General features: G+C 40.1%; 1 protein-coding gene across 27 annotated transcripts in view; it reads left to right on the forward strand.

Moving 5' to 3' along the window:
- TNRC6B (trinucleotide repeat containing adaptor 6B) overlaps window positions 1–14916 on the forward strand; it is a 146859-nt gene extending 131943 nt beyond the window's left edge. For all 27 annotated transcript variants that reach the window (XM_030478339.1, XM_030478314.1, XM_030478321.1 and 24 more), the window contains one exon: window positions 742–14916. In XM_030478339.1, coding sequence (XP_030334199.1) covers window positions 742–1132 — 391 coding nt within the window. In that variant the 3' untranslated portion in view covers window positions 1133–14916. The remainder of the gene's footprint in view (window positions 1–741) is intronic.
- Window positions 14917–14926: the final 10 nt, after the last annotated feature.

Genomic DNA, 14926 nt, shown 5'->3' on the forward strand with positions numbered 1-14926 from the left:
AGAAGGTGCAAATAGGATAGAATTGTGACCAGTATGCACCTTACTGTATGGAATTTTGGCCATTTAAAAAAAGCTTCTGAACTGTTTCAGATTAAACTCATTCGTATATGCATAACCCAGATGTGTGGGAATCTGCTGTAGTTTTGAGCTAGATCTGAAATAGCTGACTTAAAAAGCTGGAGATCTTAGGTTTCATGTTCATAAGGTTTTTGGAGCTGAGTGTGGCTCTGGTATGTTTTGAAAATGAGAGAGATTTTGAGACAGAAATCTTGGGGGGTGGTGGTTACAGTTAAACTCAGTGAGAACTTTTGAACTATACTGATCTTACCCTGAATTTCACAGGCTTTTAACCTGTTCTTCCTCTGTTTTGTTAGAAAGGTGCATTTACCATTTTAGCTACACTATACAGGCTCTTTTTTTTGCTCTTGGTGTTAATGTTCAGGACCTTAGTTTAATTTTAGAAAGGTTTTATTGCAGGCATAATAACTGAATGTTGAGGGAGGGGGTTGGTTGGTTTGTTTTGGGTGGGTTTTTTCCTCTTTTAAAATGGAAGTTCTTGTGCTCTGAGTCACTTTCACTGTTGAGAACAGCTAAAGTGTTCTGTTCTTGCTGCTTTGTGGCAAGCTGATACCTCCTTTGGTTTGGGCACCTAACAGTGTTGTTTTTCATGCCTTCTGAATCCCTTGCCCTTACCTTCTGCTCTAATTACTATTTTTTTCTTGCATGTATCTTGTCTTCTAGGTGTGTGTTGGGAAACACTACCATCCTGGCTGAGTTTGCTACAGATGAAGAGGTTAGTCGCTTTCTGGCACAAGCTCAGCCCCCTACACCTGCAGCAACCCCAAGTGCACCCACAGCAGGCTGGCAGTCCCTGGAGACAGGACAGAACCAGACAGATCCAGTTGGACCTGCTTTGAATCTCTTTGGTGGGTCAACAGGGCTTGGGCAGTGGAGCAGTGGTGGCGGCAGCAGCAGCAGTGGGAGTGATCTCACTGGCGCTTCGTTGTGGGGGCCCCCAAACTATTCTTCAAGCTTGTGGGGGGTCCCAAGCGTAGAGGATCCACACAGAATGGGCAGCCCTGCTCCCTTACTACCTGGAGACCTTCTGGGAGGAGGGTCGGATTCAATCTGAACTTAGAACTTTCAACTCTGACCTCGTGACCTTTTTTGGAACAGCAGCAGCACTAACTTGACCTTTTCGTTTTTTTCAACTTGCAATAAATACATTTATAAAAGGAAAAAAGAAAACGGAGAGAGAAAAGAAAAAAAGGTGGGTCATTGACAGACTGTCTGAGCACATAGTTGCCTCCCTTATATAACTTCAGTTTTTTCGTTTGGAATATGAATCCAAAAAGAGAACATATCACTCTTGAAATACTTGAATCATGAACGCCAACTTAGAAAGACAATGTGAAGCAAGTACACATACCATTTAAATTTAAACACAAAAAATTAAAAAAATTAGTTTCTAGTTTTTCACTTTTTCATGTTATACGGAAGTTGTTGCTAAGAAACATATATACTGAAAAAATAGCTTTTTAACTTTGTTTGCACTGGGTGTGTTTCCGTCCTTAGGTCTACCATGTTGGGTTGGGGTAGGGGAGGGTTTCAAAAGCAAAATGGGGTGGGGGGGAGGGGAAGACTTGACGGAGCCTCACTTTAAAAACAAAAAAAAAAATTAAAAAAAAATTAAAAAAGTAAAAAACCCACCAAAAAAAAAAAAAAAAAAAAAAAGAAAAAAACAGAAAAAAAAAACCCCAACAAAAAAAAAAAACCAACACTTTGTGATTGGCTGGTTGATAAGTACCAGTGTGTTCTGGCACATGTAACTGCCCACGTGTGCTTGTTTCTGTGTGAGTGTGTGTGCACATGTTCGTGTGTGTGCATTTTTTTCTCTCTATATATAATCTTGAAACGCTGCATTGCTGATGGTCTACGGGCTGGCTGGCCATCTGCATGTCTTGATTCTGAAAACAAGACGGGCATGGTGGAGTCCCTGTGGCTGAAGCAGAATCCAGTTGGGCTGGATTAAAATTTGTCAGTAGGTTTTTTTAAATTCATTTTAGCAGGGTGCTATCTCAAATCTGCAGATCATATTGAGTGGGTAGTTGCTTCCTGGCCCTTGTTCTAACCCTGTGGTAGAGCAGAACACTGCCATATCCAAAGGATTTGTTGAGAGGGGAGCTAATGTTGTCTTTTGAGTAGCAGTGTATTTATTTATTTATGTCTGCATGTGGGGTTTTTGTACTGAGTGAACCCTAGAATGTTTGTTATATAATGCAAGCCATTTTTTTTCTTCCAACGAGGGGGAAAGAGGAGTAAATAAGACATTGCCATTTTTTGTGCAGCTAAGTCAAATGCTCTTATTCAGTCTCTCACAAGCTTCAGTACCTTTAAAAAAAACAACAGTGTTTCTTTTCTCCTCGAAACCTATATAGGCACCCATACTCATTCTTGAAGACTCCGTCAAAATCTTGAAAGTCCAGCCCAACCAAATTAGCCTTTTATTTGATTGACTGCTTGTATTAAAACTGACAAAAACCAAATGGTGTCAGCAAATCGCTGGCCGGCCTGCCTCATCTCCTGAAAGCACATGCAGCTAACTCCTTTCTACGTCCTTCATGGTGAGCGTTACCTGTGCCAGGCCTTGGTGTATTACAGCGCCAGACCATCACTGACAGAAACGTTTACTTACGAATGTTCTTAAACCAGTGTGTACTTCAAAGGTTTCCTTTTGTTTCTCTGTGTTGTGTTTTTTCCTGTGTACGTGGTTTTGCTTAGGGAGGTATATAACTAGCAAAGACTTTTTTTTTTTTTTTTCTTTTTTAAGAAGTATTGCACCTTTTTGTTTTTTGTTTTTACTTTTTCTGTACTGTTGCTTTTTAATTTCTGTATTTAAGGAAAGGTTTGGGGTTTTTTTAGCATCAGTATAGTAGTACTCTGGGCAGGATAGGGGTGACCTGTAATCCACAGTGATAGCCAGTGTGTGCGTGCATGTGTGCGCTGGGAACAAAACTTTTCAGACCTGTTGTGAAAAAGAGTTGTAGCAGACTTGAAGGAACATCCCTTGACATAAAGTGAGAGGTCTTTCAGGGGGGGTGGGGAAGGGAGTGGGCCTGGGAGAAGAGGGAAGAGAGATGCCGGTACTTCTTCCGTAAGTGCTAGGACTTCCATGTGGTGTTGTCTAGCTGTTATACTGTCTAACAAAGTGCCGACATTCTGTACCAGCACATACCTGTCCATTCCAGCCCTCAGCGGTAGCAGTGCGCGGGCTTTATTACCTGGGGGGGGAGGATAGGGGAGTCTTTCTTCAGCATTTTCATTGAAGGATATGACAGTGTCTAATACATTTAACTCTAAGCATGGGTAGGGTGGGAAGAAGCAAAAGCAGATTCAAGTAATGTATAAGGGTGGGTGTGTGCGTGTGTGTGTGTATGCCTGTGCAGGGGGTGGGAGGGAAGAGCTAGGGAGTTAGGTGGCTTTTTTTAATTCGCCCTTTCTATGTAAACCCAATGTCACAAGGAAGACTGAGGGAAATGCTGCATATACACATGCCTGTAGATTTGTATGCAAAGTGTTACGTGACAAAAAGTACGAGTAGGTTTGTATTTGCTTAGTAAACTGGAGTGTGCAGCATACTCTGGCCCCTTCTGAATATACTTTTCTATCATGTCTCCTCCTTCATCCATCCCACCATGCACAAAGAAACAAAATGCTCTCTTCCAGCTCCTGCTAGCTAGTGCCCCTCGTGTGCACACATCCATGCAGCTTTGTTTCTGCTAGTCTCTGCTCGAAGACCAGCCATGCTCAGACACGCAGAACAGGTTCTTAAAAGTCCTGTGCCAGCAGTACTTCCTAGCGAAGCACCTTTGGCCTGAGTAAGCCAGTATCCGTTCTGTCACATGATTTGCTATACATGCTGGTTCATTGCTGTGTTCCACCCTCACTTCTCTCTCCCAACCTACCCTAAGGTCCCTTTTCCTGCACTTTGGGCTAGTTGAGTTCATTGCGATACTACGGTGAAAGCCGGGTGCTAGAGCCCCTCTTGTTTACAAGACATAATGAGGGATTTGAAATATTTAAAAAGAAAAGCTAAATTGTTCTTCCATTGTAAGCTTAAAGGGAAAAAAATTAAAACGTACAAAAAAAAAAAAAAAGACCAAAAAGTGCATATATATATTTTAGATGAAGACTAACTCTGGGAGCATTTAACAGTGTTTTTGTTTTTATTTTAACATTTTATTTTCCTGCTTTAAATTTGCAAGCATTCTCAGGAATTCTAGGGTAGGAAGCCAGTTTTTTGAAGATGGTTTATTTAACCTTATCTTATCCTAGATAGATGGCTGTTTCTTGTTGATAAACTTTTACAAGTTCCTGAATCTTCAAAATGTTTGAAAGTTTTTACTTTAAAATAAAAATTCTAAAAAAAAAAAAAAATAAAAAGAAAAAGAAAAAAAGAAAAAATCTCCAAATGTTACTGTCAAGGGGGGAACAAGAATTTTAAAGACTATAAAATACATTAAGAAAACTTCTCAATATCAGCAACAGAAATTCATTGTAATCTTAAGTTGTGGGAGAAGAAGGGTTATCATTTATAGTGCTTTGTTACTCATGCAGATATGTGCAGTTGCAGGGAGAAGTGTATGAATGGAAACCTATCACTTTGTTCCCTCTTGATTGAAAGTAAATGAAAATATTCTTCCAAGCACCTTTTTAAAAGCAAAGTGAAACTATAAACCTAATTAAAATGCAGTATAGTTTAGCTGAAAGAGTCCTCAGTTAGGAGGACTAGCAGGAAATACATGATGGTGCTTCTTTAAACCACTTTTAAGTAGTGCTAAAGAAAACCAGTGCTGACGGAATACCCAGTAATGAAGTAGATTTATTATCCTGCCTTTTTCAGTACAGAAGAGGGAGGGAATATGTAAAAACTCCAGTAAAATGTACATTAGAAATGAGCTTTTCTGTTTTCACCTATTTGGTCAGTTTTATTCCCCACTTGGAGATTTGCTGCTTGCTTTTCTTCACCCACCCCACCTCCCAGTCTTTCTGTTATATTTTCTATGAGGGGAAAATACCTGTTAAACTCTTCTGTTCACCCTATTGCTGCTGGCTGTCAGGGCTTACAGTCTTGAACTTCAGAGTTCGGTGTTGGTTATGGCCAACTTCTGTCTCCCAGCTCTAAGGGTCAGGGGCTTAACTCTGCCTGAAATGGCTAGGCTCAAACCACAAAAACCGCGCTAGTGCCTTTTTACATGCACCCACATGCCCTACAGTAGGGAAAGGGAGGGAAGACGAGGCAAAGTGAGGCAGTATAGCCACTTGATGGAAGTAGATGTTCCGGTTCTTAAGGAAAAGAGCATACTGCGTTAAGCACGTCGTGCAATGAGTTATGAAACAGTAGTTGAGTTAACTTTTTATTACTAAAAAAAAAAAAAAGATGCCAAATTCTGTCCTTTTCATATCAGTTGCCCAGTGTTTTCATGTTGCGCTGCATGTACATCTGAGTGTATACGTGTGTGTTGAAAATAATGCATCAATGATAATAATAATGTGCTTTAAAAAAAATAATCCTGTCATGGGCCAGTAAAAGGAAGGTTTATTTAGGGAGTTTGGGGGGTTATTTTATGGAGAGAATTTGAGTGCTTTGCCAGAGGTGTTTTACCAAATCTGCAGTGTCCTAAAAGAGAGGAAGCTGTAGGATTTAGTCAAAAGGAGCCCAGGAACTTGACAGTCATTTGGAAGCAGGTCATGCTTGGCTGCCAAAGGGTTGGCAGCCTGGAGCTTTGACAGTCTGCTGGGTCCAAACCTATCATAGTACAACAGTCTGCTCCTCCTTTTGCTAAATGTGCAGCCTGCAAATGTTAGTGACTGTCTCCTTAGTGATATTTTTCCTAAATCATTAAAGCAACATTAATCTTAGACTTCTCCGACTGCAGTTGACAGTCGTTTTGTTCCACTCCAAATTACATGTAGCTAATGACAATGTTGCTCGTATGGCTTAGTCATGGCACTTCTAACCATTGCAAGTGATTTCTGAGCACCGTGCTAACTAGATTCATCTTCTGGGGACAACCAACACTCAATGTAGTAAATAATTCTGCCACCATTTGAGCTCATAACAGCTAAAAGTCAGCAGGAATTGATGTTAGAGTACTTCTGGGCTTTTACAGAACTGTTCCAGGGAGGGAATCAGTGGCAGCATCTTGTTTAAACATACCGACAAAGAAGGTGGTGAAAAGAGGATGGGGAAAGCAGAGCTTGGAATAGGCTATAGGCATCTCTTTCCAGAGAATAAGCAAACATAACACCGTTCACTGAAAAACACTTTTTACTTTTTCAAGTGACAAACAGAACTCTTTTTATTATTTTGTTCTTAGTTTTGGTTCTTCAGGTTATACAGTTTAAACATACACATACTCTACAGGTGGTTTCAGCATTCCATTTTTTTTTTTTTCCTTTTTGAATCCTCCAGTGCTTATTTTGTAAAGGGAAAAAACATAAATACGTTTTAGCAGTCTTTTAAGCAAATACCCATTTGTTACCAGCCACTTTGCTTACCCCACCCTGCAGTGTGTATCAAGCTGAGAATTTTTGAATGGGTTTGATCTCTTCACTGTATTTCAATATTTTATTTTAGCAGTGAAACAAAGTCTAGCAAGGAGGAGGAAAAAAAAAGGTGGGGTACAGCTCAGAAACCTGTGCTGAGAACTCTGGCATTTACTTTGGAAAGCAGCTGTAGTACTGTGTGCTTTGGAAGACATGCCATCTTTTCCTGATGTTTTTATACTTTTACCTGGACCCTTGCCCGGCAGTCTGGAGAGTGGGGGTTTTGTTAGTTTGGGGGTGTTTTTCCAATCACAGGGCATCAGGTTTTCCTTATATGAGTTTTTTATTTTGCTTCATGTTAAGTGGCTTGGGTAATGAGCAAGAATATTAAGCCAAGTGTGTTTTTCCTCTGCAGTATAAACAGGATGTTTTCAACAAACTGGCTGGAATAACCACCTCAAGGATTAAATAAAAAGTGAACCTTTACATTAAGTTGGCCTCCCCATCCATGAAATTTCTAAACATTTACTCCTTAGAACTTTTCCCCTATTCTTTCTTCCTAAAAATGCTGCCACATCTTTCATTGTGTCTCAGTAGTGCATCTAAACAATACTGTAGGGGGTTTTTTGCTTCATTCTTAATTACGTTTAGCTCTTAGGCTTCTAATTTTGCTTGTGCATATTCTCTTCCTGTTGACTTTCAAAGGAGTTATTTTTTGGGTATCCGAGAAACCCAAATTTGGCCAAGGCTTGTCCAGGAAATCAGGAGTTATCCTTATGTGATTTAGTCCCACTGACCTTAAATGAATGAGTACTGCTTGGGGAAGGGCTCTTTGTGTAATAAACCCTAGCTGGACCAGGGCCAAGGTAGCACATGAGGACCTGTTGTATTTCCAGTGCAGCAAACATCTGTGTTGCATATATCACATTCACTGTAAATCATGTGACCTTAGTATCCAGGTTTCTCAAGTGGATTGAAATGCTGGGTTTGTGGTGGATGGTTATTAGCATCTCAGGGTAGGAGTCCTGACTGAGTAAAAGGTAGTTTTTTCTCTCTGAAGAGGTAAGGTTCCCCTGGCAGAAGCAGCTTTCTTAATTGTAAATATGCATGCATGTATTTGTGGGCAGGAAAGTAATACAAAAAAAAACTAAGTTGAAATGAATTCTAGAAAATAAACAACAAAACAAAAAACCAAAAAAATGCTGTTGAAGTGCAACTTTGGTCCTGAGTCTGAAACAACATATGCAGAATCTGTTGGTTTGTCTAAATTGATTTTGCACAAAATACCATTTCTGTTCCGTAGTTTATTTGCTACTATTGTAGTGTTAGGAACTGATAGTCTTAGATCCTATCAGTTATTCCCACTGTGGTCAAAATACAAATGTCTAAAACCCAAACTCTCTTCCGTTTCCTTCACCTCCAGTACTAGGCTTCCACCTGTGGCAGAAGGATGGCAACATTAATGGGGAGAAATAAGTAAAGTTTCCCAGTGTAGACAGAGCTGGTTTTCCCTGTTGTCCTGAATTCACATCCAGACCTAAAACACAAAGCAAAAATTACGCTGTAGCAGAGTTGTTGGTTGGCCTAAATGACAGGGGCCTAACTGGAGATTTTTAGCAGCCTTGCTAGTTCATGTCACTCACAATGTTTTGCAGAAGTGTCCCATCACTGTAAATACCAGTGTTGCTGAATTTTACCAAAGTTCCCCTGCAGCAGATAATAGAAACTAGGTCCATTTTTGTAATGACTCGCCAAGCAGAGCTTTGTCTACAGTAGAATTCAAGGGTCTGTCTCCGTTGCTGTTAAAACTGAGTCAGGGTCCTGTTTAAAATATAGCTCTCTATTTTGTGGTGTTATGTGAGACTTTAAACTTTGTGATGTAGTAACTATAGCTTCTAATCCTTATATGAAAAGTGATTTAAGGTTTTATCTGTGCTACAAAAAGCGCCACAGCTCCCAGTGGTTTGGAGCCTATTTTTAAAACTATTGTCAGGCCAAGACAGATGCAGCTTCATCTGTGGCACGCAGCAGACAACATCCGTTTGCATCCATGGTTTGCGTGCGTGTTGCTTTTCATTGAGCTATGCAGGAAAGTTGTTCTCTCAAAGTCTCCCAGACTCCTGTGCTATGTAAGCAAGCTTCTAGCAAATCAGGTACCCTCTGCAAAGAGCTATTTTCGCCCCGTATGTTTGACAGTTGGGACTGGTGACATTCAGCAGTGTTAGGGCTCCTGTTAACATTGTAGTGAGAAAGGGAGTTCCTTGACTTGACTCTGACAGCCTTTCTGTTAATGGATACAGAGCACTCCAGAGGAAAAGGAAACAAAAGGGGGGGAGGGGGGAGGAAGAATGCATTGTGCCAGCCAGCGTTAAGTATTTTTGCAGCAAACATTCTAGAGTGAGAGGGGAAGAGAAGAGACTGGAGAAGTTTGCATGGATGCGCAATACAAGGAGGCACTGAATGCCTCCTCTTGGGTATTAGTGTGTTGTTGCATTCACAGAAATAATTTCCTCGTTTTTTTTAAATCTGTTCTGGTTTGTTGTTTTTTTTTAATTGAGACATAGTGGAAACTTCTCCTGTTTCAGATGAAACACAACCATAAGTGAACATTGTCTTCATCATTTACTGTTGAGCAGTAAGAGCAGGTTGCACAGCTTGTTAGAATAGCTATTTTAGTGACATGGTTATGATATTATGTGCTTTCTTTCCCCTTCCTCTCCCTGCCAGATATGGTTTACCCTTTCTATATAAGGCGCTGTGTGGGTTTTTTTGTTTTGTTTTGGGAACGTGTGGAGAAGAAGCAAAATGAAGTGAAAATGCAAGCCAAGGTAGAACAGCCTTACTTTAGGGGGTAGCCTTACAACAGAGCTTTATAGTGAGTGTGCTGTATTCCAAAATATGTAAGCCAAAAACAAAAAAAAAAAAAAAGCATTCATTTATGCAAAAAAAAATTTAAAAAGAGGTGTTGGAAGACTTCTTTAATATTTACCTTCTAAAGGTAGAGTAAGGTCTCACCAAGTGATACATTATTGTGATATTTCTTGCTGGGTCAGTAGGGATGGGTTGGGGTATAAGCGCTTAACATTTTCCTCCTATGTTTTTACAAGCAGTAAGTTAAATGTGGTATTTATGAATGTGCCTTTGTGAGTATAGTGACTGTCTAATTGAGGAGACCACTTGGGCTGGAGGGGAGACATTGGTCAATTTATTCTTTCAAGAGGTCAGATACTGAGATTGCAGCCCACTGGTCCCTTTTGACAAGCAGCATCTTTGGGCTGGTCTCTACACTGCACAATACGTATTCATATGTGGTAGAGATTGGGGGGGGTGGGTGCTAAGGGATGTCATGTGATGCACAGAAGCTGTTGATAGTTTTAGGCTAGTCTGCCATTGCAGGTTGAGTTTGTAAATGTATTATGTGGCTTCTCTTTATGTTTGTGTGCATGAGTGTGTGTGTGGCTTTATTTTTTGTAAGCACTGGAGAATTGAAACACAGTGATGTTTGAGACAAATTTATACATGTAGAGAAGATGATGTTTTGTAGCTTCTGTTAAATAGTGGGTGCAGGCACACTTTTACCCTCTCTGTCCGTGTCCTGATAAGAAAAACAGGAAATTTTTTTTTTTTTTCAACCCTTCAACTTCCAGCACACTTAATGTTGCCATTTAAATGAACAGGGTATTACACAAGAAGAAAAAAAAAAGAAAAAAAAAAAAAAAAGAGTTTTTGAAATGGTGAGGTAGAAGTGTTTAAAAGGAAAAAAAATCTGAAGTAATTTTTGTTTCTTTGAAGCTGTTTGTAGCTAAACATGGGAATCTGCAGTGTCTCCTTCCATTTGTTTTTTTTATTTTCCTAATAATTCACCTCTTCGTCCCACCCAAAACATGAGGTGTACAAGAACAAGAGCTGTTGCTGTAGCCCTTCATAATTCCCACCCTGAAAAGAAACTCCAGTGGGATTCCTCAGCTCTATTCAGGAAGACAAAGAGAGGAGAGACTCTGCAGTTTTCTTTGCTTCGCTCTCATTCCTCTCTAATGGCCTTGAAATGTATTATTATGCAAATGTGAATTTTGATACTGAACTTAAGAAGAGGTTGTTTGTTCTTTTTTCAAAAAAAAAAAAAGGTCCCATATGTGGTCAGCATTGCTTCTTTATTTTGTAAGTGAATTGTAAACTATGCATTCTGCAAAGGGGGTGTAGGGGACAAAGATAGCTTTGCTAAACTGTTAGGAGTTTCTGTGTCCATGGTATATCTATTATAGTTTGGGGAAGTGGGGAGGTGATGCCTTTGAAATAAAAAAGAGTTGAAAAGAGCCTCTTTTTTTCAGAAGTTGGTCAATAGGTAACTGGGCAGAGATTTGGAAAACTAATGTTGACTGCAAAACAGGATCAGCTCTGAACCTTGTGCAGGGTTGTGAATTCTAGCCGTGCAGTGTTAACCCAGAGCCAGCAGGGTGAATGGCACACTAGCTCTTCCTGGGAAACTGTATACCACCTCCTGTTTTCTGGCCCTTGTCAAGCTCAGGAAACACGGTGCCATAGGCACTGTCTTTTTTGGATTTAGTACTCATTTTCCATTACAGCAGTCCTTGTGCTCTTCCGGGAGAACTGAACACAGCAGGGTCTTGATGTCTACACTTTCTTCTCCCTAAAATTTTCTTCGCTGCTCTTTCTTGCACAGCTCATACAGTGACAGCACAGGTATGGACAAGATGGTGGAGGTGGTACTTACTTCTAGTGCTCGTCAGAGCATGACTGAGGACTGCGTTTTTTTAACATAGCAGCTACCCGTGCTTTGTTGTCTATACTGCCAGTGACTTGGCGTTAATGTTGGCAGAGTGTGAAGTTTTAGGGAGATTAGACTGATGTATAGACAAGGCCCTCTATTTAAAAGAAATGATCCTTTTTTACTTGGGGTGGTATCATAATAGTCGTGACAAAGGATTCACTTCCTCACATCTCCAAAATGCAGTCATTGTGAATTATGTGTGTTCCTTGAAGCTTGCTGAGCTTCCAGGAGCAGTCTCCTCAGAAGAATGTAGATGTCACTGCCCTCTTCGTCATCTTAGTAGGGACCCTCTGACTTGACTTTTTCCATTGTCCATGGTGTACCATGGTACTTGCATTATCCTTGGCATTATCTTAGATGTAATATCATAAACTGAGAGATTATCCTGCCTGTATTCAGTGTTTTCATGCAGCAATTTTTTTGTTGATGTTCACAGTACTGTAATAAGTAATAGACTTGATGATCACTCTCGCATCTGTGCTTGCCTTGCAGATGTGATCTTATCAGGGTTCCACTCTGTCAGATTGCCTTTAAAATAAAAAAGGAAAAAAAAAAAAAAATCTGAAGTTTAAACTCACAAAAATACCTCGTGGTACATTTCCCATTTCCCCCTCTGATGTAACCTTTTAAATCTTTTCTTCTAAACTCAGTGGGCTTTTACTTCCATATGTTATCTCCTCTCAAAAAAGATGATTGAGCTAGTGGTTTTGAGCACAGGACCAGAAGCCTGGAACTCCTGAATTTTAACATCGGCCCTTACTCTTCCCTTGCCTTGGGCAAGTCATTTAACTTATTTGCCTTTGTTTTTTCATCTGTAGAGCGGGGGTGATAATAATGCTTACCTACCTCACAGGGGTTTTGTGAGGATCAACTAGTAAGTGTTTGTAAAGTGCTTTAAAGGAAAGAAAAGCATGGTTAGAAGTATTATGAGGTTTTTACAGCAAGATCGCTCATTTTTTTTCATTGTTTGCTTGTGTGGAGGGAGATAACTTTTTTTTAAACATATATATAATGATTTAAGCCATCAAACACTCAAGATCCTACATAATAGAAGTTGATGGAGATTCAGTTACTTGTATTCCTCCTCTATCTTTATGCCAGTTTCCTTTTCCTGCTCTTCCTTACATAGTTATGCCAGTGTTGCTACAGGTCACATGTCTCAAGTTGTACTTTTAGATAAGCTTCAAACTTGACTGAAGTACTTGGAGCTTGCTGCTTCTTTCATCAGATCACCAAATTGGAATCAGTTTGTGTATTTTCCCCTGCCTTCAAACAGCGTTTTTGATAATGTCATCCTTCAAGTGGACATGTCTTTTCCTGCCATCAGGAAGGGGAGGTGGTGGTAGTGTGTAGTTCCAGAGAGGGGGCTGTAATATGAAGAACCTTGCCACTTTATGCTGCTGCTCCAGGGATGAAGGGCAGAGTAGCTTTCTGTTTCCTTCCCTGAAATAATTTCAGTGTGTTACCAGTCACACTTCAAATGCAGTGTCTCTTCTTGTCCACGATACGCGGAAGCCATCACCTGCCAGATAAAACGTAGGAACAGAGGGAATGATAGTAGATGCTGCTTGTGTATATGCCTTACAGCTCTCCCAGGATGTCTCTGGGAGGGTGGTGGGGGAAGAGGTCTGTGTTGGGTAAATCCCACAGCTGTCAGGGAACCTCTGCTACTTTCTCCCCTCTCCAGTCATGTGGTCGCTGTTTCTTCTTTCTTGGATGTGCGTCTCAGGGATGTGCATATGAGCCCATGCCTTTTGGAATTTGGCCTTTGAAATATCAAGAATCTGGTTTCTATACCTGAAACCTTCCTATCTGACACTCCCTGGTCCTCTTGGTCCTGCATTGCTCCCCGTGGCCTTAGGAACATCTCTCCACTGTTGCCCTATGCCACCCTGTCCATCTTTGCCAGTACTCAAGGGGAAGCAAATACAGTGATTCTGCAGAGAAAGAAGTTGAAATGATGCATGTGCACCTGTGGGATTTACACATATACGTACCTTGGATTTCTGCCACACCCTGTCTGAAACATGCAGAATACCTGATGCACAGTGCTTTTTCTTTCTCATCTAGAAAGCAGAACAAACAGCAGTATGACTCTGCTGATGGTAATTCCGTAATGTTTACTTTGAACTAAATGCTAAGTATTTTCCCCAAAGAACCAAAAAAACCCCACCTTCTAACAAAAGTAACCAAATGTCATCTTTCTGGAGGCGGGGAGGGGAAGGGGAGGAGGAAAAGCAGTGACGGGGGAGCATTCTGATCTATTTTAATCTCCACGGTTTGGATGGAGATGCGAAATGCTGCTTTGAGTTCCACAAACATAAGGGATTATGTTTACAAAGGTAAATGCCTTCTACCTGTTCAGGAAACTGGCTAATGGTGGGCATCTGATGTTTGGCGAGTTTCTCTTCATTGCCAACAAGTAATGGGAGAAGGGTGGAAGAGGAATGGAGAAATAGATTCATTTCATCTAGTCTTCTTGGTAAAACAATGCCGCCTTCCCCTCTCCTTACAAACTGGGGGGAGGAGGTTGCAGAACAGAAAATCATTGATGTCCAAAATGGCTGGATTAGAAAAGGCAGCTTTTCTACTTTGCACATAAATAGGTAACAGGAAGGTACAGCTCAAGTCCTCTTGCCTGAAACACTGTCCCCCAGAAGCAGACATTGTAATAATAAAGATAGTGGCTGTGTGTATATTGATGCTATTTGCAAGTTACCTATTAAGTGTTTATTTTTTTTTTTTTCTTATACTTGAAATGGCTTCCTTTACTAAACTCTTCCGTAGCTCTGGTTTCTCCCCTCCTTCTCTAGCGTGCAGTAAAGAAAATTACAGGAGAAACGGGGAGAACATAGAGGACATGACGCAGTGTCTCGCATATCCAGGTTTCATCTTCATTTCCATCCCATACCTTCGTTTGAACTTCCCAAGTTTGAACTTCCTAAGGGGTTTTCCATGGACACAGAAACTCAGCACTTTTTAGAAGGTGCTCTTGTATGGCTGGCTGCCCTCCCCCTCCCCCCTTCTCCTCCTTTTCTATATTTTTATTTTACTTTTAGTATAGTGGTACTTAAAATCACTGGTTCACTTAAAAAAAAAAAAAAAGAAAAAAACAACAACAATAAAATGTTTAAACTCTACTAATGTACAAATAAGCTGAAATGTTGCATTTTATGTGTATTTTTGCCATAGCAGGTACTGTATTTCTCATGCTGGATTTAGAGAAAAAAAAAGAAAAAAAAAAGAGAAAAAAAACAACAAACAAAAGGGTGATGTTTTATTGGAGTGTGACAAGTTAAAGAGTAATAAGGAATTAAGTCGTCGTCATTTCATTGAAACTGAGAGATGGTGTAATACTTATATAAGTTTTCTGAAGGTTTTTTGGGGGGCTTTTAAACAGCTTTTTGTTTTTATTTTATTTTTAATTTTTTTTTTTTTTTTTTTGGAAGATATGATTGTATTATGTGCAACTCAGTTGCTTACATTATAACTACAAAATATTTTTGGGTTCCTGGAAAAAAAAAAAAAGAAAAAAAAAGAAAAAGACTAATAAATGTGTTTGGCTGCTAAGCATTTAATACCCGCGTT

This window comes from Strigops habroptila, chromosome 3 (genome assembly GCF_004027225.2).
Source record: "Strigops habroptila isolate Jane chromosome 3, bStrHab1.2.pri, whole genome shotgun sequence".
NCBI lineage: Eukaryota > Metazoa > Chordata > Aves > Psittaciformes > Psittacidae > Strigops > Strigops habroptila.